Here is a 24,276-nt window from a genome sequence, read left to right on the forward strand (position 1 = left end):
TTGGTGACGATCCGCCGTCTGCAAAAATCCCAACAGTCCGAAAAAGTCCGCAAACGGCATAATAGAATAAGTCGCGCGCGCGCGTCGCGTCGATTTATCAGTTGTCGGAGCATTCATTTGTTCGTCCACACAACATCTACACACACAGAGGCATACGCGGATTGCGAGAGTAGGGGAGAGACATTCGGTGAAAAAGGGAGGAGAAGCCAGAGGGGGGACTTGGCGCGCGAGAGTATTTTATAAATTAACGTCAATATGTCCGGCGTAGCAGTGATATCCGGTTACACTGCGACCGGAAGCCCTCGACACAATGCAATGCCACGCGCTCGCGATTAAAAAGAGAGGCTCGCCATAAAAAACGCCGCTAGTGTGTTATGCGCTGCTGCTGCAGCAGTATACAGCGGCATTATGCTGCGCCCGCTGGCTTTCATATCGCATCTTGCGCTTTTCCTTTGAGTCGCGCAAGCGATCGTCAGCCGAGACACCGGGGGCGTGAACTCGCCCCGAGGCGACTTTTTTATGCTCTCGACTCTCTATCGGGCGGAGGGTGCGCCAAGTTTCGGGGACCGTTATGTACTCGCGGGCCAACCGTACACGAAACTTTGTTCTCCGTGATCTGAACTTTCGGTGCGATTAGCCCTCCGGATTTTCGTATGCAAGTATATTGCACAACCGTCTTGTCCCCTCTGATTATTTATTCAGCGAATAATCGAGCGGCCTATCATGTACACATATCGCGCCATTTCCCCGACCCGACCTACGTCAGATGTATAGCGGGAGGTTTACACACACTCGTTCGCTTCTTCGACTCTACGCTCGTTCTTGATTTTTCCGCTTATATTATACAGCCCACCAGAATATTCCGTGATCTCTAACACTAACGATGCGAAAAAAAGTACAAGTAATCTCTCCCGTGTGGCCGCGCGACACAAACACAGTAATCAGCCCCGCAAGAATAAATACAGAACGAGCGAGCGATTAATTAATTATCGATGTGCTCACCGCGACATTCGGGTCGATTACCTGCGCGACTTGTCAGAAATTACACGTATACATATACGCGTGCGTGCATAGTGTGTGCTCTCCTAATCGCGACCTGTGCGTAAATATTTAACGAGGGTACATGCCACTTTGTTAGGTCTGCTTAGCCGGCCGCAATAATATCGCATTAATATGGATCCCCGCGAGCGGAGCACAAAAGAAAAGAAGCTCTGCCGCGCGCGCGTGTGTGTGTACTTTCTTTTCTGGGCTGATGCTCGCTCTTTTTTCTCGTCGTTGACATTGCAATTAGACTATCAGCGAGAGGGAGGGCAGAAAAATCACTGCATCTTTTATAAGCGCGACGAATCGTCCTCATGGCGATGCTAACGAGCTGGGGAATTAATATTCCATTTAACGCTGCAAGCTCGGTGCACCTACAGTGAATCGATATTGAAAATAAATTATTCATTCATCGCAAGGACACTCGGTCGCTTAAAAATAAATTCGAAACTCCTCAAAGTGTTAGCCCCACGGCGGAGATGCAGAAAAACTGATAAACACGCGCAGAGCCCTCCAGGGACCGAGAAGACACCACAAGGCGCTTCCAGAATCTTACACTCGATTCTCTGGGGAAAATTTAAGCGCCACCGGGGAAAAACCCGTTGAGCCCAGCCGGCAGCTGTAGCAGCGGCGGCGTCCTCCCAAAGTCGGCTACGCTACGAAGATTCGTCCGAGACGTATGGAGGAGATAAGATCTCAGAGCGCGGTTGGAAATTTAGTGTCAGATTAGTGTCAGCGGGCCGCCGCACTACTGGGTCAGGGGGTCGACTGCCCCCGAAACAAACCGAGCGAGCAAGCGGCGTTGCGAGGAAATCTGTTTATTTTCGCTTCGCTCAGGTAGGCAGATTTGTGCTGTGGGAAAGAAGCTAAAAGTTAGGCGGAGGCCATAGGCTACTGCAAAATCCGCTTTGGACGTCCGCAGCGCGCGTTTTATCGTGCAATCGTCGATGATTTCTCTCGCGTGTTGTTACTTTTTCAATTAAACTTATAATCTTTCCCACGAAAATTCAAACACTCATATACTAGCTATCTGAGCGAGTACCTCCTCGAGATAATACCAAGGCCTCGACATTGTCCGCAATTTTTTCTCGGCACCTAAGCGTACACACACTCGATAACCCTCGAAAGACTTGAAGTAGCACTAGACCTCTCTGCGGGCTAAAAATGGAACAACCTCAAACTCGTGCTTCTGCCGGTAAAAAGAAGTATTTCTCGCGTAAGAAAAGAAAACGCGAGCGCGCGAGAGTCAATATTTTCTCACGCGCGCAGTACAAACTTTCCGATCGAGCGCCCGTGTACGCAGCCAAGTACTTACATGCGCGCACACCCAAGACTCCTTTGACGACAGAGCCAGCTCTCTTTCTCCCGTCTTGGCTTCCACGCACGAGGGCCGACGCGTATACAGAAAAAGAATCGCAGGGGTGCAGTTACTCGATGCCTACGAAATTCTCCCTCGAGTTCTTTCCTGCCGGACTCGACTGTACGCTATATGTATACTCGTCCAGGTGTGGTGTACACACGTACGTGTACGTATGCCGACACAAAGCCTTCGAAAGAGAGCGAGAGAGTAGGTACGAGGTGAGACCCGCCCAGTGGATCGTATGTACCTTGCAAGGGTTGCGCCACGTGGCCCTGGCTCGCTCTATACATGTGCACGCGCTAATTCACGGACACGGGGTGAGCTCGGTATTTTTACGTGCGGAGAAAGAAGGCTCTACGGTTTCTCTTTTTACCCGCAATAATGTGCCGCTGCATTATCGAGTTCGCCTGGCTTTTTGCGCTGTAAAGTTGGGAAAGTAGAGGCGGCATTACTCGATTGTAAAACGAGCCCTTGTTTTAGACATTTCGCGAGATTATACCGGCGCATCGATTATTAATCCTAATTGTATACAAGCTTAAAAGCGCACTTGCGCAAATTGATCGAAAGAAGAAATTTTAACGCCAATTCAGAGCGTAATAAAAACATTATACACTGTAGCAGCCGCGCGAACAATCGGAGCTATTATCTCACGTGAAAACCACAAAAGCCGGCTTCAACGTTCCGCGACACTACTTTTTTTCCTCGAAATACACACTCCATACACACAGGGTTCTCGCGCGTGCACGAAGCGGGAAAAGCAGTCACTCCTTTTCGTGTCCCGCCGGCAGGCTAGGGCTAATCGATGCCCTTTCGCTCGTCGACGACGTCGGCGGCGCTGCGGCGATCGATTCCTCTACTCCTACGCTTCTCCCGTGTACGCAGTTTCACGTTCTCTGTAAATATAGTCCGGTGGTCGCGTCTCTCTCTCTCTCTCCCGACTGTAAAGACGCGGATAATTTATAAGCCAGACATACACATACACACATAGGGGGTATAGAGGGGGAGGGTTTTAAAACACGTCGCGAGAGAGAGAGAGAGAGAGAGAAATCAATCGCGCGCGCTCTGCGGGAGAACATTATTGAATTGCGGCTGGTGTGTTATTTTTTTTGTCGTTTACTACTGTCGTTTTATTTTATGATATGTGTATATACACCACTAGCTGCGTGCTGTGTTTTACGGCTTCGCGATGACAGGTTATTAATTCGCTGATTGCCGTTTTTGCAATTTAATTCTTTATGTCATGAGCTTATATTTACAATATTTATACGCCAGCGTACGCGAATAACTGTAATTTTACATTTTTAGTGATGTGTATAAGTAATGCGCTTGAAAAATTAACTGGAATTCCCTTATAATATTCCATTCAAAAGGAATCACATAACAGCCTAACGAACCAACGGCTGGCTCTTACACACGTACATGTATACATCTCTCTGGCGACATCGCAGCCTCTCCATACCTCCACATCCAGCCTCGGCACGTCGCGAAAAAGTCTCTTTCTCTCTCGCTCGTGGGCGTGTATGTATAGAGAGCGAGCGAGCGGGGGATGCATCGCGCGCGCGCCGCCGCTGCCGTAGTCGTCGTCGTCGTAGGGGATCGAAGCAGCCAGGGGTCGACAATGTCGCGCAAACGAGCCGAGCCACCCCACATGCGTGAGCTGCTCGCCACGCCCTTCTTGCTGTCGCGCAGAATCGCAAATTGCCCCGGCGACGGCGGCGGCGGCGACACACACGGAGACAGCGGAGGCTGCCTCCCGTGTTGTGTTCGCTTTTTATTCGCGCGAGGGAGAGAATTTAATTTATAATTTATTTCCGCTGAAAATTATACTTTGAGCGTATAATGTGCGCGAGCATAATGTTGCTGCGACTGTAGCGTGAAATTTTCCGTTATGATGTTTAACTGAATTTAAACATATCCTAGAAAAAGCGGATAAAAGAAGTGGGTTAGAATTATCCACCCTGATTGTAATTAATATCTCGAGATGTCTGTTCTATAGACAATATGTCCCTGAACATAGCCCCAATTCTGTGTACATCTTACGTCTTCAAATTTAAGGATCATAAATTGTCGGGAAATGTATGTGAAATCATCAAGTAAAGACCATAGTTTACGATACATTTTTTTGAAAATTAGCTAACTACATCTACGAATTTTTGAATTATTTTTGCAAATCTTGTTATTTTATTATCCAATTATTCATGCAGTTAATGAAACATTCAATCGCTGTAGGGTTTCAGATGACAGACTTGTCGTCTAGAAGCAGTATTTATACCTCATAAGCTATGTATCACATTTTCCATATGTTTAACACTTTAGTGAACATTATCTTCGACAATATTGAGCGACCTGCGCGTTGTAAGATTAGACTTGTGCCCTGGTGTTTCATTTATATGATATTTATTTTTCAAGAAAAATCTTACCGTTTTTCATGGATGATAACGAAATTTTGCAAGTTTGGAATTTTCACTAATATACGTTAAAATCTTTTTGCTCGATCGCAGTTACAGCATGAGCGACCGAAGCAGCAGACCAAACAAGGCAGTTTTGGCATTGATGCAGAGACACCATATACACTATATCTAGACTCGGCGTGAATATTGTCATAAGGAAAATGAAGAAGTGCCTATGCGCTATCTATTTCCACCTGCCACAGACGCAGAGAGTTGACAGTAACGAAAGCGATCCACGCGTACGTATACATACATTAAAATTAAAATAAAATTGCTTGTAACAAATTCATTCAGCATCAAATTTCACTAAAACACATCCCATTTTTTCTGATTCAGGGATCTCCAAAACATTGAAATTCGTCAAAATCTCTAATTTAAAATTCACAGACTTGTAAAGGCCTCCTCGCGTTGAGAAAGCGCATGACTAAGAGATAAAAAACATCCAGTCAATAGCAGAGTATAGACTAATCCAATCGAGCGCGTCGTTAAGTGCACGTAATGCGCCTTAGCGTGCGTGTATACTTAATAGGGTGCGCGCACCGAGATTCGTGTGAAGCCATAAATTAATTCGATCCGCCGCCGCCACCGTTAGCTCCTTCGAGTTCATTCGATAAATCATCATCATCGCGCGCACATACGTCTTAAAAGTCATCGCTTGGAGGCTCCCATGCCGTCGCTTATAATCAAGTAGCATCGACTCCATCCGCTCGTCGGTATTGTCTCACGCGCACGACGACGACGACGACGATGGCTCGAGTAGTGGACGGTAAATTTAATTCGAGTTAAGTGATAATTGCAGTACCGCGGAATGAGATTCTCTCTCGCTCTTTCTCTCGGCGACTGCTGTTGATATGTCTATGAATTGGGACGAGTGACGTGATGTGTGTTTGTCGTCCGCCTATACACACGAGGCACGATACTATTACTCTTTTACAAAACGATTAATCTCGCCCGTTCCGAACCCACAATTCTGAAATTTCAATAATTCAGTAACCCCGACGATCTTGTCGCGCGATAAAATTCGATTTTCCGTGATTTTGAAACATTTGTCTCAATTACGCGTAGAAATAAATAATCGCCAGGCGATGTACAACTGATGTGTATGCAAAGGACATAGCAAGCCATAAATAGTCGTGAAACAAAACTGCAGTTTTGGACTGGCCTTTTCGGCTGTCAGTCTCTGGCCAGCGAAGATAGGTGGCGCACGGGTACTTCACTGCTTCCCTCATCGCAATTTTCGAGCTCAGTGCACATATAACGATCTGCCACTACACCAAAGCTGTCCTGATTTTGGACCTGCTACTTGAGCCGCTTATGCGCAGATCTTAATTTTGTCCAAAATGTTTCACAAGAAACATAAAAGTTAAAAGAATATAGAAGGCCTGCTTGCACGGAAACGCGTCGCCGCTCGTCCGGCAACTGAAACGGCAAAGGCCAACGAATCTAATGTGGGTTAAATACTAATTGCTCGGCTTGCTCTCTCAAGAGCCGCTCGCGCACATGTACGCTTCTCGAGAGACGTTTCATGCGCTACAGGCAGCGCGCGGCGCAGAGCGAATCACGCACGTACGTAGTACGTATAGCTTCGCTTTCGATCTCACGGCGCGATAAAGTCGATTACACGAAATCCGAGCGCATTGTTCGCTCGAGGACGTCGCGGCTGCAACCACTTCCAAGTGTGTGCCAGCTCCGCGCCGAATTCCAAACTGCCGAACAAGTGGTTCTCGAGAGCAACCTTTTGTTTGACACGCTCACGGCCGCGCACGTGTGTGTAATGCAATTTTTCGATGTTTGCCTTCGCGGCGAATTACGTTGTGAAAAGCTCGAGTGGTTTTTGCAAATTAGAAAAACTCAATTCCCCCGCCGCCGCGCGATAATAATGAAAAAGAAGCCGCCGCGAAGTGCAATTCTAAAAACGATGAGACAAAAGCAGGTTGCGCGAAGATGCTCGGCTATTAGCGAGTAATTCGTATAATTTCCGTAAGTGTGATAATTCCGCTCTTACTTTGTAACGTGCCGAGCCGCTTATGCTCATTTCAAAAAGTGTACACACGCAGAGAGCGACGACGACATCGTTGCGTTCCCATCGCGATCGTTATACACACCGTAATATAGCATCTCGAATCGCGTTGCAGTAGCTTATCTTGGCGCGGAGATCGATCGACGGGAAAAGGTACACACCCGCACACGCGGCGGCGGTTTCTCGAGATCTAGCCGGTAAACTTATACCTCACCGCAGCCCACAAAAACAAGTAGCCGTGGATATAAGTATACGCATACACATCGGCGGCAGCGGAGCGTCTTACATACGCCCACGACAATGGCTAGAAGAAGAGCGAGCGGCGTATAATAGAACCGACAATGGAAATCCGCTCTGCGAGTCCTCTCGACTGGAAGCTCTCCGCGTGTATGCCGTTTTGAACCCTTAAAAAGATTACCAGTCGAGTGCTTCTTCCTTTTTTTCTTCTTCCTTTTGTATACGAGCCGTATACACACACAGTCGAGGCACAAGTGGACACAATGTCTGCTCCGCGTATACACTATATGCGAGCGGTTTTGTGCCGCTCCATTCAAGAGGAGGGCTGTGTGCAACTTGACACTTGCTCGCTTGATTTTCAGATTTCCCGGCTCGGCGATGCGCGATTCCGGATGCCGATCGTTTTCGGTGTACGGTGCTATATCCGTATTTCACTCGTAAAGACAGACGTCGTCACGGGCTGAATTATTAACGGCGATGGTAAGAAAGAGTAACGTATAAATAGCCGAGCCTGCATAATTCAAGGCGCAGCAGTGTTTTTCATAACACCTACGCTGCCAGCCAATCAATTCTTTCCCGTGGAGATTGATCTTTCCGAGACACCGGGTAGATATCCAACGCGCGCATGTACAGTCCGGCGGCGTGTAAAGACGGAGCTCTAGTGTATACAGCGCGGCGGAGCAGAAGAAGAAGAAGAAGACGACGATGACTACGAGGAGGAGAAAGGAGATATAGAGGAATAGAAGACGTCCATAAAAGTGGAGCAAGCGCAGGCTTTATATACGCGGCTATAAGAGCCGGCGGCAGGTGGCGATCGCGCGCAGCTTCGCGATGGACAAAGAAAGCGGATTCTTCTTTTGTAGTCCCTATGTATACTTTTTTTCGGCGAAAACGCTAAAACTCCGCGCATCGCACTTGCTAAGGATGAGGAAGAATATGAGGAAAAAACATACAATCAGCGTGTTAAATTGAATTAATTAGTTTATATTATTCATATTTTATACAATATTAATCATAATTAAGGTATTTTAGTTTTTTTTTCTGTAATCTATACTTCGTACAAGAGTTTCTCTCTGCTTCTCTCAATTTTTTTTTATTCATTTTGTTTCGTCTCTCGGTGAAATAGCACAAATCGCAGGGGGAATCGCGCTCTCCTCGCTCGCGCGCGCTCTCGCGTCCCGAAGCGCGGAGCGCGACGCACTCCGTGCCTCGGAATCCCGAGTCTTCCGCCACAGTTTGTTTATTTTTTTTTTTTACATTCTTATCACAATATTATATTTTACACAGATCCACTTACAACTTACGTGCTAAGATGGGACGCGGAAGGGGGCGGGGGTAGAGGGGGATAATCGGGAGGTGGGCTGATGGTAAAAGGGGGTGGGTGGGTCCCGACGCTCTTTCTCTCTATCTCGTAATATATATATGTACACGCGTGATAAGAAATCGAACACTGCTCGTGAATCGATTTCCTCTTTTTTTTGTAGATTCACGTCGGAACTAGTAACGCTAGTAAACTTCTACACGACTCTCTCTCTCTCTCTCTCTCTCTCTCTCTCTTTCACTTTTGCTCGTTCTTGCCTCCCATGTCGCTCGTCTCTCTCTCTCTCTCTCTCTCTCTCTCTCTCTCTCTCTCTCTCTCTCTCTCTCTCTCTCTCTCTCTCTCTCTCTCTCTCGGAGCTTCCTCTCGTTCCTTCGCGGCTCGAAAATTTCGTCGCGTCTCACCCTCGATCCGCGTGTGTTCGAGTTTCGCTTCTCTCGTTTCGCCAGTGTTTGACATAGGAACTGAAGAGTCTTCGAATATCGCTCTTGTACTCTTTCACTCGATTAATTATTTATTGCACCGAAATATTCGCAGCCTGGCTGCGAACTTATATGCGTATCTCGCGTTCACGCCTCTTAATCCTGCGCGAAGAGAAGCGATTCCAATAACCTTTATACAACTCGCCTCCTTACACACACATCGTCGATTTACAGCTGACTCGCGGCGAGGGTGAGTATACACGAGCACTCGGGGATCGTCGCGGTGTGTTCTCGGATCGACCGTTGCCTGCGTACTTTGTTCGTTGACGAAAACGTGGGAGGAAACGCTCGATCCCGTGCGCGACGATTCCAAAGTGCATGTTTTTTCTAACAAAAAAAAAAAACGGGCCGGATCTAGGTCAGTGGCTCGTCGATTACGCAACGCTTTTATAATCGATTCCGCGGCAGGCAAGAAAAGCGACGAAAAATTCAAGAGCTCCTTGCGTCACCAGCAGCCGTGGATTCGTATACACATTGCCACAGCGCGAAATTCGCTAGCCGCTCACGAAAATGTCATTACCCGCTATCTCCTCGCGAGAAAGAAATTTGTGCAACTTGCCGCGCGCGCGGCTCTCCTAAATTCTCCCTCATTTTTTCCGGGCTCTCCGGTAGCCGTAAGCACAGTCACGACACCGGCCTCGCTGAGGCAACGCTTTTTCCTCCTTTCATGCGCGGTTGCGTCTCCGACTTGCGCACGATAAGCCTCGATATTTAAAACGACTCTGCATCAGCGGAGAGAAGAGCCTTGAGACATTTTTCCCGCGCGAGGAATCTCCTCTTTTTCCCCGTATACTTCTGCTTGCGCACGCGAGAAGTGAAAAAAAAACGAGAGAAGAAGGTAAGAGATAGAGAGAGAGAGAGAGAGAGAGAGAGAGAGAGAGAGAGAGAGACGGAGCGGAGAGAGCTTTTTTCGCGCAAACGCTATTATTCGAGGTCCGCGCCGGATCGTTGCCTACGTATGAAACAAGAAAAATTCCTCCAGAATGAAAACGCTCAATTTGCTTTCTCGCGTATCCCGCCACGCAGCTCCTTTGTACATTTATGTCATGCCACTCGAAAGGTCCGCCCGCGTATTTTGCATAAGCGCGGCGGATCGTCGGGTATACGTCGCACGGATGCGACATTTGCCTACAATATACACGTCTCTTCGTCGTGTAACGATTCCCTTCTCTCTCCTCTATATTATAATATCCTCTCGTTATTTGTTTCCTAGTACGCGATTCACGAGATCACACTTCACTATATGCATCGCTTGATGCATCTCGATTAATAGATCGGACGACAACGCGCCGAGCTCCTCGGCGTATGCGTATTAATTATTCCGTGGATCGGAGCAGATACGCACTCGTCGCTCCGTATGTCCCAGCTCGAGTTCAATTGTTTTAGGTAGTACAGTTTCTTGTCGCGCCGACGGCCAAGACGTCGACTCGTTGAAAGCTTCTCAAACAGGTCCCGGACGATTGTCGAGCGCTGCTTCGTTAGACTGCCGGCCACACCCTGTAACAAGAAGACAGAGCGTGTCGTTTTAGCACTGACTGTCGAACTGGATTCGGGCCTAGTGACGATTTTTTTTTTTTGGATGGTAGGTGCTATACTTGTATAGTGTCTTCACTTCCTACGAGCTAGTCTTCGTAGGGAGCGACGGTGCACAGACAGAATAATCGATCGTGAACCAACAAAAGAAAGGATAGGTAAAAGGAGGCGGAGAAAAAAAATGACAACAAAATGACAAGTGCAGAACCTTACGTGAGCAATCCGGGATTGGGGTCGGCCTGGTACCAGGAGTACTGTGGCATGTAGCCCGCGTGATGGGGCGGCGGGGGTGGCGGGGGCGGATGATGCCCGGCCGTGTGCGGGTGGTGATGGCTGTGCGGAGGCGCGTGCGGATGTGGATGGTGTTTCATCTCGCCTGGCCAGGCGGGCGCCGGTGGGCTCTCGTTGTGCTGGGGTGACATCTCGCTGCCGGGGCTCGAGCTGCCCGGGGTGTGACCGCCCGGTCCGCCGCCCATGCCGCCCAGGTAGCCCGTCGTCGGACTGCCCGAGACTGAGCTGCCGCCTCCTGGAAACACGAGAACGAAACGATGTTTGCGATTAGTTATTTATTTCGAGAATATTATAGCGTACCGCTTGTACGACAGGTTATAGGGTCTTTGAACAAAAGGTGAAGAGTTGAATTATCTGTCGTACAAATACTTTGATAAAATTGTCCATAATTTATGTAAAACATTACAAAGGAACGTAAATTTAAATGGTCCGAAAAACCGGTAAAGTTTTTCACACTAAAAGAAAAGATTAAAAATGCAAACGCACCTCCTTGCATAAGTCCACCGGGCTGTCCAGGCTGTGGCGACGGTCCGCCGGGCAGCGCAGTGCCGCCGGCCAGTAGACTACCGTGTTGGCCGCCGCCGCCACCGCCGCCCTGCTGCGCCGCTTTCATCATCTTCTTGTACTTGCTCCTTCTGTTTTGAAACCAGATTTTCACCTGCAACACAAAGCCGAAGCGAATCGGTTAATCACCGGTCGGTACGAGATCACACGGATCCTACGTGTGCTTTTTGCTATTGTTATCGGGATGGATTGATTATATATCGAGCCGCGGCTCTGCGGCGAGTTTGACTCGTCGTGATTTATTGCTGCTGATTGATGCGCTCTCGTTCATCGCCTGGGGAGAATTTGTGACAAATTCGGGAAAACATTCATCCCGATAATGAGATTCAGCGTTTTTCATACGATTCCAGATGCGTAATGGTTGCTCGAATTTTCGCTGATTGCGCAAAATCGTACGATGTCGCAGAACGCGCGCGAACGTACTACGCAAAACCATTCTTGTTCCTATATCCATTTTTTTTCATGATTTTTTTTCTCGCTCGCCGATATACCCATAACTTGCGCCTGGAAGCACACACAGCAGCACACGTGAGCCGTGTATGCTCTCGGCGCTTTTCTTACGTAAGTCATCTATACACCACTCCGGGTCTGTCCGCTCGCTCGCGCGAGCGCGGATATAATTGGCGAACGTATAGCTATACGCGGAATAAAAGAGCCGGAGAATCATCGCCGGCGATAGATTTTCCACGATCGGACGAGGATCGAGAAGCGAATCCGAATTATCGCGCGTAGGTGTGTGTAGACTGAAAGCCGAGGAAAAATTCGTTCGCAAACAATCCCGGTCGCTCGAAAAAAACAATCCAGCGGCGGCGTTTTGTGCAAGCCGGCGCGGAGAGCTCGCGCGGTTGCGTAATCGCCTGGGGAGTATTGCGTCTCGAAAGACGGACTACTCGGCGTTGCTCCTAGCGTCGTCCCCCCCCCCTCTCTCCCTCTCTCGCTCGGTCTCGTATTTTTTGCCCGCTGATACGTCAATCAAAGCCCCGGCTTTACAGTTATTTTAATCAACTAAGTCTGGGGGCCCACTTGCCTCTCCGCATCTCTCTCTCCTTCTGCCAACTATTCCACGAGCGAGGAAGAGAGCACTGTACACGCCGGCGTTATAATGAAAGGACGAACAAAAGGAAGAAGAGAGGGAGAACGCCGGGGCGTCATGTCAAAACGAGTTCATTATACGACTGCGCCGGGTTCGCTAAACCTCAAAAGAATATCAAGACGGCTTGCGCGCGCATTCGCTTTACATCTCTCCCCGCGCTCGCGCAGGTGAGTGTTGCATTGTGCAGGCGCGTTAATCGAGTCACGAGCGCATCAGGCGGCTCACTGTGTACAGCACACGGACTTTCTTATTTCGCGCGAGCCGAGCGCGCAGTCAAAATATTATGCGCTCGCCATCAGCCTGTACGATATTTTATGCAATCTCGGCGCCGTTTAGAGCAGCGGCTCGTGATCTTGAAACGCGGCTGCGAGTATGTAACGGACTGAATTTTCCAGCGATAAAGTGAAAAAATTGCTCGTCAATCAGTCATGTAATGAGGATGCGCGGTAGCCTACCCTCTGTATAGGACAATAATATACGCAGCGGCAGCTGTGCGCCCCGGCGACAAGAAGCACGGCGTCATGCGTTATACTGCATCGAGTAAATCTCGGGCTAATTGCCCGATGAAAAAGTCCCGACAAAGCGAGCGCGTATCCGCGGCGATTTATTTATCAGCGGTTTAGAGCCGCGCCGCGCTTTGACGCCTCGGGATTTTCAGTCTTTCAATTAGCGATGACGTATCGCGACATTGACAGTACTTTACAGCAGCTCTCGCGTGCTGCGAAAGAGAGGCCGCGATAATTACGGGCGAAAGTCGAGTGATGGCGCGCGGCGCGTGGAGAAAAAAAATCAATTTTTCGTTGTTTATGCGCGTGAGAAACCGAGTTATTAAGGTGAGAACGTAGAAGCGAGGAAAATTTTAGAAAGCTACCGAGCGGCTCGTTTTCCATTAGCCTACGCCAAAGCGGAGATCGATCCAACGATACTTTTTCTTCATAAGGAGAAAGAGAAAAGAAAGGACCCGAAGATAAAAGTAATTAGGAATGTGTATGCATCGCGTGGGCGCGAGCCGAATAGAGACTCCACGGGGCAAAAGGCAAAACTCGAGTCGACGTCCCTGTTACACACACACACACACACACACACACTCGCACACCAGTCGCCACCTGTCGGCCGGCAAGAAACGCGATTTCGTATCGCGTTCTTCCGAGAATTAGAATCCGCCCGCGGCCGTGTGCAGTTCGCCGGGCAAAAAGCGTATGCTAATGCCCGTGAAAATTCGGACGCCGGCGCGATGCATTTGGAATACATTACGTATGTATGTATGTGAGCTCGGTGGGAGAGAAAAAATTTTGCGTGCGATACGCCGCTTGCATTTTTTTGCTCGTCTTTGCGAAATAAATAAAAAGCTATAACACTTTGTAATATAATCTGCCATCGCTCGGTCTTGGGGAAAAATGAGAAACGGTATACAGCAGGTATATCGCTCGGCAGATTACGCATTCTGTAGGTCACTCTTTAGCGGAATTATCAATGCTAATGAGGCTTATGACACAAAGCGAGCAAAAAGCGAGATTCGAGTAGCGACGCGAGCGAGCGGTAGCCATCATCTCTCTCGCTCGCTTGCAAGAGGCGCGGCTTCGCTGTCGATCGACGCTGATGCATACTCAATGAGCAGCAGCAGCAGCAGCTTTGCTCGCCCGCGGCACTAGACGAAAATATAAAAGCGCCGGCCCGCGAGAGAGAGAGAGAGAGAGAGAGAGAGAGAGAGAGAGAGAGAGAGAGGGAGAGAGAGTTTGCATATTTATGAGCGCTCACGGGAATCTAGGAATTCGTCCGCTGGCTATGTGCATTTTTTATCCGCCAGAGCTGAGTACAGTATGCGAGTACAACGGAGTAGGGGAGATTGAATTTTTGCGAAAGCCTGGAAAATCGTGCGACTGGCTCTTATTCTCTCTCCGCGCTGGCTGCTGGTAACGATACGCAAATGCATAATCGCCCCTTTTAATCCCGCGTCATCGGGTTCGCGGGGGTTCTCCTCAACGGTGGCAATCATCTCCCTCTCTCTTCAGCCCCCCGCTGCGCGTGTTATGTACTGCTACCGGTGGATAAAAGACTGGCGCGCGCCCAAATCAAATTAGCCCGTGTACACGGGCAGCCCGGTGATAGGTGTATAGTTTTCTGTGTCGCGCTCGTTAGCCAGCCGTCCGTTTGGATTCGTTAATCTTGTCGCGTCGTGTTATGACTGTGTAGGAGGGGTTGGGCTTTTCCCGCTGCGTTTTTTCGGGGACACGTCGCGTGGCGTACTTTTCTATAAGTATATAGCTATAACGTTACAAGGCAACTGCCGCACGACAATAACTATAACCCTTCGCAAAACCAAGCCGGACAGGATACATCCACAAAAATGTCTGCGGACCAGTATAAATTCCGTTGATCCACGCTGCAGTTGCAGTCCCAGCCCTTCTGACGGACAACGCGCTACTATATGTTATACACCGACACACACGGACGGCCGCTTCATTTTTCCCCTCCCGCGCATTATTGCACCCTCGTAGCTCTTCCCCTACGCTCGCGCAGGCACTTCCTGCCGGTGTCGTCGGCGGCGGCGGCGGGCCAGTGATGCGCAGCAGTCGAAATACGAAGTCGACTTGTTTATACGCGCTCGTTTTTTTAGAAAATAAAATACACGCCGCTCGCAGTCGTATAAAGTCAGCGGAGCGTGGCTGCAAAAAGCTCGCGATTAATGGCCTATCTTAACCTCTCGCGGTGCAGATGCGCCGACGGGGGAGTATATAATATCATTTGTTCGAGCGAGCGACTGGTGAAAATCGAAAGCTCTCATGTAAGCCTGAAATCGAAACTGTCGTGTGTCGCAAGAATGTACATAGATATAACCTATACATACGTCTCTCCTGCACATATCCGAATTGGACATTTGAAGCACGTACGCAGTCAGCCTCGGCGCTGACAATGGCGACGCGACGCCCGGAATGTCGGCGAGCAGCTCTCCTATACACGCGTGTGTATCCCTCTCTCTCGCTCGCTCTATCCCTTTTGTGCAGCCCGCGCGTTTATTATTATTTTCTACATATTCATAACGCGCCGTTACATCATCGCGCTCTCCGCGAGAGCGCGCGTAACCGTGTATTATTATTGTCGACGCGGAGCCTTTCTTTCGCGCTTTTTTTGTTCACCGCAGTGCTTGTCACACGCGTGGAATCTTTCGAGATTTTTCTTCTGTATATTCTTTTCGGAAATTCGAATAAAATCGGAAAAGAGGAGCGCAAAAGCTCGTACCCACGCACAAGCGAGCCTTTATACGCGGATAATTAATGGCATCGAGGACCCGGGCCCGATTCCCATGTCCGCTGGTTTCCGCGTGCGTATAACGTATTCCCGCGCGGCGCATATTGTAGGTGGAGAGAGAGAGAGAGATCCACTCCTTCGTCACGCTGGGCTGCCGCCGAGTCCGGCTCGAGTCTAGATTGGAGAGCCGGTGGGAATGGACTGTATACGAGATTTTTAGTCAACCCGTGAGTGTGTGTGTGCGTCTATAACAATTCACAGACATGAAGCCGAGTGATTCGACGACCAGAACACGCAGGCGCAGAGCGACGAAGAAGAGAGACAGTAGCGGAGCGCATGAGAAGCGCAGCGGAGTGTCGCGCGGGTGTGCATCGAGCTGTAGTTCCTCGTCCCCTAGGTCGGCTCTCTTCGCCTCGTGGTCATCGTCGCAGCACATAGCAGCGTCCTACTAAGCTTATTCCTCGCGTAGTCTTTCTTTCTTCAACGCGAGCGCGAGCGTATAGGACAACTCGATTGTCTTTACGCGCGGGATGTGCCACTCTCACGGCTGCAGAACTGTATTCGTTGTTTTTCTCTCGTCTATTCCCGCCTCGCGGCGTGAAGCATGACGCTACTGGCTTATTCTGTCATAGTATAGGTAGCCGCACACGAAATGTGTCAAAACCTCACTACTGCGCGGCGATCGGAAAAATTGCGCCGTTGCAGTGGAAAAAAAAGAAGACGGAACTCGGAAGTCCGGGGCTGGTTTCGTAACAATCGCGACCCGTCATCATTTTTTTTTATTCCACGTCCTGCACGCGCCACAGTTCCTATTTATTGCACTCGCGATGCATGTTTCCCATTCGAGTGCGACCGTATTCCATAACGGATACGCGTATCGACAGGCCTGAATTATCGGGACACGGCGTAATAACGAGCAAAAAAAGTGCGGATGCTGTCGGACATTGATTTTCAGGTCGAGTTTTGTTGCTATGTTATCCGAATGTCGAGGGAAAGTAAGTATATCCGCGCGGATAGATGCGGTCGGAAAAGGCATAGGCGTGTGTGATTTGATTACCGTGATCGGCGCTCGGTTAAAAAGTCGCCTTAACGACCACTTGATTAAAACTAATCGCTTTAACGAGCGCCTGCTGGGACGTATGAACTTCTAATTTAACCATTACGCAAAAGCTGCTTATAAATCATTGCACGCCGCCGCCGGTACATTAACCCTCGAGAACGGGTGTCAATTAAGGAACGTCAAACCGTAAACACCGAGCACACGCGAGCGATGCCGATCGAGTCGCGGAGCGCCAGCGCCGAATTCGACGAAATCCAAATACACAGCGTTCATCTCGATAAACGCAGCGGCGGAAGCGCAATCGGAAAAATAATCCGCATCCCGCGCACGTGCAGCAGATAGTGAGAGAGAGAGAGAGGTGTCCCTCTCCCCTACAGCGACTCGCGCAGCACGCGTCAGTCTTTCTCACACTTTCGCAGAAGCGGCGAATACCTTATGCAGCGCTCGCAGCTCAGAACAGACCATACAGCTCGAGCGAGAGAGGCTTTCTGGACTTTTACGGGAATAGCTCGCTCGCGCCTCTCTCCGCGCGTATACGATGCTGCAGCGCTATCGAGATACAGCCGCGGCGGCACTTGGGCAAAAAGCAGCTAATCCGGCAGCCTTTTTACCCTCCGATTGAATGGCAACGCGCTCAGTAGGCCAGGTGTTAAATTCAAGTCTATGTGCGTACGAGGGATCGGCTTTTTCTCGAGCAGTCGGACGAGCGCGCGCGGTATAGCGCGGATCGTTTTGTATCTTGATGACTTTTTCACGGCGAGTATATAGTCGAAGAGCGAACTGCCTCGTGGCTTTCTATTGCGCGCGCAGGCGAGGACGGAATGATTTATTCGCCGCTGCCCGGCTGATCGATCTTACCCGCTCAACGTTATGGGCCGCCGCCGCCGCCGCGGAGCTTTTTGCCTCGCGCACGAGTGGTACGTGCGAATTATTGTAATTGAGCAGCTTATTACGGAAATCTTGTTAGCTGCTACACACACACACACACACACGCTGTTCTTTTTCCTGATACGCGCAGCTGTTCGATCCGCGCGTAATACCGCTACGTATGCGCCGTTTATAGAACCATTTGTACTTTCCTCGGAAGTTCGCCGCGGTGGACCCGCGAAAGACTATATATAATGCACGACACGCGGCACGAGTGTATTATCCGGAGCGACTGCACGCGCAATTTCAGCCGTACACTTGAGCTCCGCTCGCGGAAAAGTAGAGGGTAATTTAACCCTATAGCCTAGCCGCGGCTCTATGCGCGGAACCCAGCGCGAGAGCAGTAGCCGCTCGCGGTAATTTCACGCTTTTACTCGCGCGTAGAGAAAATGTGTCCTCCTCTCGTCCGGCTGCTGCGTTATGCGCATCTACCGCGCGGTGCGTGAGAGACTTAATTTTTGCGCTGCTGCGCGCGCCGAACGGTAAATTAACAGGGCTGTAATCACGGCCGGTAAGCTTTATATACTTCCTCGCCACCGTACCACGGTTTGTAGCCCAGTTTTCCGTGGGATATTTTTCGCTGTACATCGAAAAATTAGAAGAGGAAAAAAATACGCCTCAAGGCCAACGGCAGGTTCGTCGAGAAGTCAGTGGATGGTTACGGAAAGTGGCTTCTTCGCTACCGCGCTTCCGCACCCAGTCCGCGCTCTTAATCTCGAAGCCGCGATCTGAGCTACTCTTTTTCTTCTGCCGCACACGCGATGATTCCGCCCGCGTTCGCGGAAAGCCTACCTGGTAGAAAGGGAACGAATTAGCCCCGGAGAACAGCGCGACATTCGATCGCGGAGATCGTTATGTAAAGGTGCTTAACCGAGAGAAAGGCTTCGATTCGCGACGTGTTTGGTTTTTGAAGAGTAGCTTCGCTGCTGTAGTATTTCTCTCTGATTAAAATGTATTCGACAAATTGACCGCACACCCGCGTACCTACGTGTGTTGTGTAATTAAGCGCAATTATGTACGAGAGAGCGTCGGAAAAGCGATGGAAAGAGAGAGAGAGAGAAAAAAAAGATGCCGACGCGCTGATTTCGCAAGTTTCCATGAAACGCGCGGATTCTTCCCGAGCTCGTTACGCGCTTGCCGTGTGTGACTTTGTGTCAGCTCTTGTGTGTAGACCGCGCACGCGAGTAGCAAGTTTAAGGTCTAGTTTACGCTGTTATATTATGGCACACACTCGCATATCAAAATCCCTCGGACGTTAATAACGTTTTGTAATCGAATCCATCATCGGTCTTTCGCAAGCGGAGGTTAATTGCTTTTTGATTCGAGATTAGGTTTCAATTAAATTTCCATGATTTATTCATGGCTAAGTTTTCCGAGCGAGAGCTGTATGCGCATCCCGACACCAACAACAACAACAAGAAGAAAAGCAGATCGAATCCGCAGAAGCTACAGAAGCATCGCCATCATCATCAGCGGCGGCGCGGCTACGAGGGAGAGAGAGAGAGAGAGAGAGAGAGAGAGAGAGAGAGAGAGAGAAAGGGTTACATAATGCGCCGAGGCGCGTATAGATCATATCTTCCCTCTTGGCTTCGCGCTGCAGCGCCTAACTATGAGATGCACCGCGCGTATATGTATACTTACGCGTGCTTATCTCTCCGACTCGTCTCTTTCTCTCTTCTCCCGATACACGTTCGAGCATGTGTGCATGTGTACGAGTATACGAGCACTCGTTGCCGCTACTTGCAATACGTCTGCACGAACAAGTGTGGAGAGCGAGAGGTGATTTATCGTTGTCTCGTATGTACAGCAGAGGAAGATGCATTATATTTTAAAGTCGGGTAGGTCCCAGCGTAGTCAAGGTCGAGGCAGCGTTGCGCAATCGAATTAAAGAATCAGTGCAACGCGAGGCACTCGGATATCGAGTCTGCAGTATAGCATCTCAATTAATGAGCTTGTATACCGCGCGCTCGCGCATCAGTCAAAGCCGCCGCCGACGCGAATGATTTGCATATCGGCGATCGATAGACTGTACACAGAGACGATAGCCGAGAGAGTAAGAAATCGAATCGCGGGGTTTTTTCTCTCGCGCAGCTAACGATCGATTGTGCGAAAAGTAGTCTGTGTGTATAAGTATACGCGGTGCAACAGCGCGTAATGCTCAGGTGCGCGCACATCAATCTCGTCGGATGAGTCAGCCGCTGCGTTGTATCACACGCATTCGACTCCGTACTCGCAGTGTATAGGCTTCTGGTTTTTTGCGCGAATTTTTAATCGAACGCCAATCGACTATAAAAAAAGCGCATCACGTCTCAATTAACAAACTCCCGTGTATTTCCCGTAGTGAATTACGACGAGCTACATAAGCGCGCTTCATATAACTAATGCGCATAAAACGTAGACCAGTGACTTTTATGTAGGTACGCACACAACAGTACATCAGAGCGAGCGAGCACACGGGACCTACCCTTCCGGATACGTGCGACAGACGCCCGGCGTAGCTCCGCCGCTCTGGGCGCATTGATGCGTAGGAAAAAGCGCGCGCGCATGTCCGCCGCGCGGCGTCACGGGGAAATATATTCAAATGCGCCGAGTGAGAGTAGAGCGCGCACGGGACATTGTTATTCTAGCGTGAAAACGGCCGCCGCTGTTAGCTTTTATTAGCGTAATTTGTTCTATTAACCGTTTACCCAGCGCCGCTACACCGATGGCCCGGCGCGGGGAGGGAGTTAACGGATTCACTCGGATAAGGGGTGAGTATATAGTGCGATGCCGTGTAGTGTGAAAAAACGCGAGTAATGCACTGCGCAAGTATAGGCGAGCGCGGGATTGGCCGAGAGAGAAAACGCCCAGCTTGTCAGTCGGCCAGTGGCTCGTATAATTAATGAGAAAAGCGCAGCTTCACGCTCGCGGTACACGCTCGATTTCACCCGTGACACGGGGCTCCCTATCCCGACCAATCGACTCGCTCTGCGCCGCCGAGACGCCGACCAATAACCGAACGAGAATAAAATCTGCCCGATCACGCTGCTCAACGTCGTGGACGGGCTATGTATATTCGGTGATATGGAGTTCATTGTGCACACAGAAACGCGACGAGCCCGGAAAAGCCTCTCGTAAAACCGCGAGCGCGGTGATTACGACATTAGGTACACACAACGGTCCAGAGAGGGAAAAAAGGAGCATCACCGCGCGGATGTGTCACGGCGTAATTGTTGCCCCTTTACGCGCTGCGCAGTTGCGAAAACCGCGCGCTCTCGGCTTAGCTTGGCTTAGGAAAATTCAGGTAGCCGAGCGACGTTTTACGAGCCTATAAAATTATAACCGCGGCCCTCGCATATGATCTATGAACATTCAATCTTCGTATAGGTATGCATAAGCTGCGTGTGGGGCTCTTTGTTGCTCGAGTCGGTGCAGTGTCCGCCGCCGGAGAGTGATGGATTCCTCCTCTCCGCTTTATAGGCGAGAGTATATGAACAAATAGCGTCGCGAATTAACCCTTCCCGTGTAGGGCTGGATTTACGATTCGCTCGACAATTACGGGCGAGCGTGTGTGTTTATACACGCGTGATGAATTACGATCCAGAGAGTAGAACAATAAGCGTATCTCCCGAAAACGCATTCCGACTGCGTCGTATCATAAGACTGCAGCGCACATACCGCCGCGGTCCTCTTGCTCTAATATATACAAGAAACTCGACCGTAGCTGCGAGACCCTCAGCGTCGTCGCACTCCTGGCTCTCTCTTTCTCCCTAGAACAACGCGATCATAAAGCCTCCCCATAACTTAAGGCCCCGACGCTACTCGCGCTTTACTACTTGCGCCCGCGAAAGAGAGAGAGAAAGAGAGAGAGAGATTTCCATGCGCCCGTAGCGTGTATAAAATCCCGACACAGAAGCTGAGCAGCTCTCTCGCGCGAGAGCAGTAAAAGCGAACGATCTCTCGGAGTGCAGGAGAGCCGCGGGCGATCCTTCCTTCGCGCCTCGCGATTTTTTGCGCGGAATTTTTTTTTTCCTCTTTCTCCCTCTCACTCTCTCTCTGGCTTTAGTGCCCTTCGTGCATTCTGCTCCGGATTTTTTTTTGCGCAGAGAGCGCTTTTGGCTCGAGTAGGAGAGAGAGAGAGAGAGGATGTGGAATTATTTTTTATTAAATTTATGCGAGAAAATTGTCCAGTCGTGTGCGACGATGAAGACGTATAATCGAACCCGTAAATCCTCAGCGTTGACCGCGGCCTCTGTATCTCCGATCGATTCGCGACCGGTGCGTGCGCTCGTAAATCCTACGCGGACTTTAGCGTCAAATCTGTCACTTTAATTATCGCGGCACGCGACTGGTATTTAAAAAGCGGCGCTAATGGCGCGTTCATTTAGCTTACGAAATCGCGCGGGCAATAACAGTAGGCATTTTTCCGCGATAAACTCGGGGATAATAGTAGGTTAAATATTTTAATCGACTATAGAACTGGACGTTTTGCGCGTGACTTAGTTATTTTATTAGAAAACGCGCGCGCTTATACGGATAGAACGTGATCGGGTGACTTTACGGTATAATCCTGGAAAAACGCGGGCGCTTTTTTCTTCGCCGCTGAAATGCGGCTTTTCACGAAAAAAGCGCGCAGGTGAACGGGCGTTTTAATTTTCAAAACTGGCTGCGCGCGGGGAGAGCAAAAAAAACGGCCGAATTAAGTGATTGTAATAAAAGTCTTGACACTCAATTAACTTTCTCCCGCTCGCGATTTTTCGATCGCCGCCCGAGAGACGAGCAATTAAAATTAACGCGCGTGTAACCGGTAGTCAATGACTGCAATTATAATAACCCACAGAAAATCGTCGAAAACTACCCGCTACGGTAATCTAATCTACTTCTCTCTCGAGTAAAAGAGCCTTATACGCGTATAACATAATAATAATCTCGCGCGTCAGGAGCGAGCGATATCTTGAATCCCACATCTATTCCTCAAACTCGAGGACCCTCGGGCGCCGTATCCCCGCACACACACACACACACATACGCGCGTGGTATTGATGCATACAACGCGCATATTTACGGAGAGCCTGTTTTCACGGATGTGAACACCCGGTATGCAACGGCAGCGGCGGCGGTGGCGGCGGCGGCTCTTGAGAGGAAGGCATGACCGGGGGGGCCATATAGCCGGAGCGCACGCGCGCGCGCGCAATTTATTTATTTTAACCAGCGCCGGGATAAAACTTGTTTACGGTACACGTATACAGCGCGCGGCGAGAGGAGGGCAAGTATAGGTACACTTTTATATAGAGTAAGCGCCGTCAAGAGAGAGATTCTTTCTTTTTGATAGCGCGCGGCTCTCGCGATGACAGCGACTGATTCAGAGGCGGGAAGCAATTTGCTAGGGCAATTCGTTATTTTTACCGCGCGCGGTTCTCCTCTCTTTTTGCCCTCTTCTCTTGGGCATGTATATGTATGCGGCGAGAGTGAGACGTGTGTATATGCGAGCACAGTGGTATGTTTTACTTTTATACTTGCGTACGCGCGAAAAAAGCGCCGAGGCAACGCTATTATCGGCGGCAATTATATTGCCCCCGGGATATCAATAAGGACTCCCGGAAAACGCTGACACCTCGATGTGCCACTTTTTTTATCACGAGGTATACTGTTGCGCGGCTTATCGGCCGTATGTGTCAGTTCGTCGTGGCTATTTTCAATGTATAAACAATACGCGCTCTATACAAGCTCTCGTTGAAAACTCCCAGTCAATGCTCGCAAATTGCAAGACAAATAAGTTAATCACCAGAAGCTCATCCCTGTATTATATATAGTAGACGATGGAAACTCTCGCGCGGCCAAATTTCCGCGCCGCGCAGCATGCGGAGTATCGATCGAGTCGCGCGATTATTGGAAAGCGTGGGCGGGCCCGCGAGACCACGCGGGGCTGCTTCCTACGTATGTGTATGTGTACACGCCGCTGCGGCGCGGCTGTGCCTACGCGATTGAATTTCTAATATTGCTGATCGATATCGGGAAAAAGGCTCGTTTAGTGCATTACACGCTCGCGTACACGCACACTTTGTTCCTTATTGCTGTGTGTGCGTCTGTTTTTTTCGGCTTGTGCGATGTTTACCGAGAAAAAAGGGATCTTTGCGAAAGAGGCGTTACGGTGTCGGTTGCGCAAGTCGCGTATGCGGTAGTGTGTGAGTTGCGCGCACTTTTGGATTTTAATAATTCGGCTGTTTTTACATACCCTCTCGCGCGCGGTTTAATCAATATGATTAGAGGGGATTTTTCAGCCGCGCGTAATTACAGGCTTTTCGGCAGTCGGTACACGCACTATAATAGCCTATTGTGATGTCACTTCTCGCATCGGAGACGTAAACGTAAAAATAATCCGGGAAAGTTAACGATACAACGCGCTGCGGAATATTCATAATAAAATAACGTCTCGCGTCTTTAATATTGAATGCCCGCGCGATAAAAAGCTAACTCAACTAAACGATCGTGTATACGCATTATACATAGAGGCTTGTATGTTTCTTTCTTCTTCTCGGCGATACGATCGTGACATTGTAATCGCGCCGTGTAAGTACACATATAGACGCCGGCGCTTATCCGCTTATCCAATTTCCAGTGTCTCTGCAATATGCAATCCCACACAGCGAGTGCAGTACAACTTTTTTCAGA

General features: G+C 49.6%; 1 protein-coding gene across 3 annotated transcripts in view; it reads right to left on the reverse strand.

Moving 5' to 3' along the window:
• Window positions 1-8,076: 8,076 nt before the first annotated feature.
• The window catches only part of LOC100117709 (homeotic protein distal-less), a 47,785-nt gene continuing 31,585 nt past the window's right edge, over window positions 8,077-24,276 (reverse strand). For 2 of the 3 annotated variants that reach the window (XM_031932668.2, XM_001601822.6), the window contains exons 3-5: window positions 11,219-11,390; window positions 10,655-10,967; window positions 8,077-10,405 (exon numbers count right to left, since the gene is read on the reverse strand). In XM_031932668.2, the coding sequence (XP_031788528.1) occupies window positions 10,387-10,405; window positions 10,655-10,967; window positions 11,219-11,390 (504 nt within the window). In that variant the 3' untranslated portion in view covers window positions 8,077-10,386. Of the gene's footprint in view, window positions 10,406-10,649; window positions 10,968-11,218; window positions 11,391-24,276 lie in introns of all 3 variants that reach the window. The other variant, XM_031932669.2, reaches the window with a different exon arrangement.

This window comes from Nasonia vitripennis, chromosome 5 (assembly GCF_009193385.2).
Source record: "Nasonia vitripennis strain AsymCx chromosome 5, Nvit_psr_1.1, whole genome shotgun sequence".
Taxonomy (NCBI): Eukaryota; Metazoa; Arthropoda; class Insecta; order Hymenoptera; family Pteromalidae; genus Nasonia; species Nasonia vitripennis.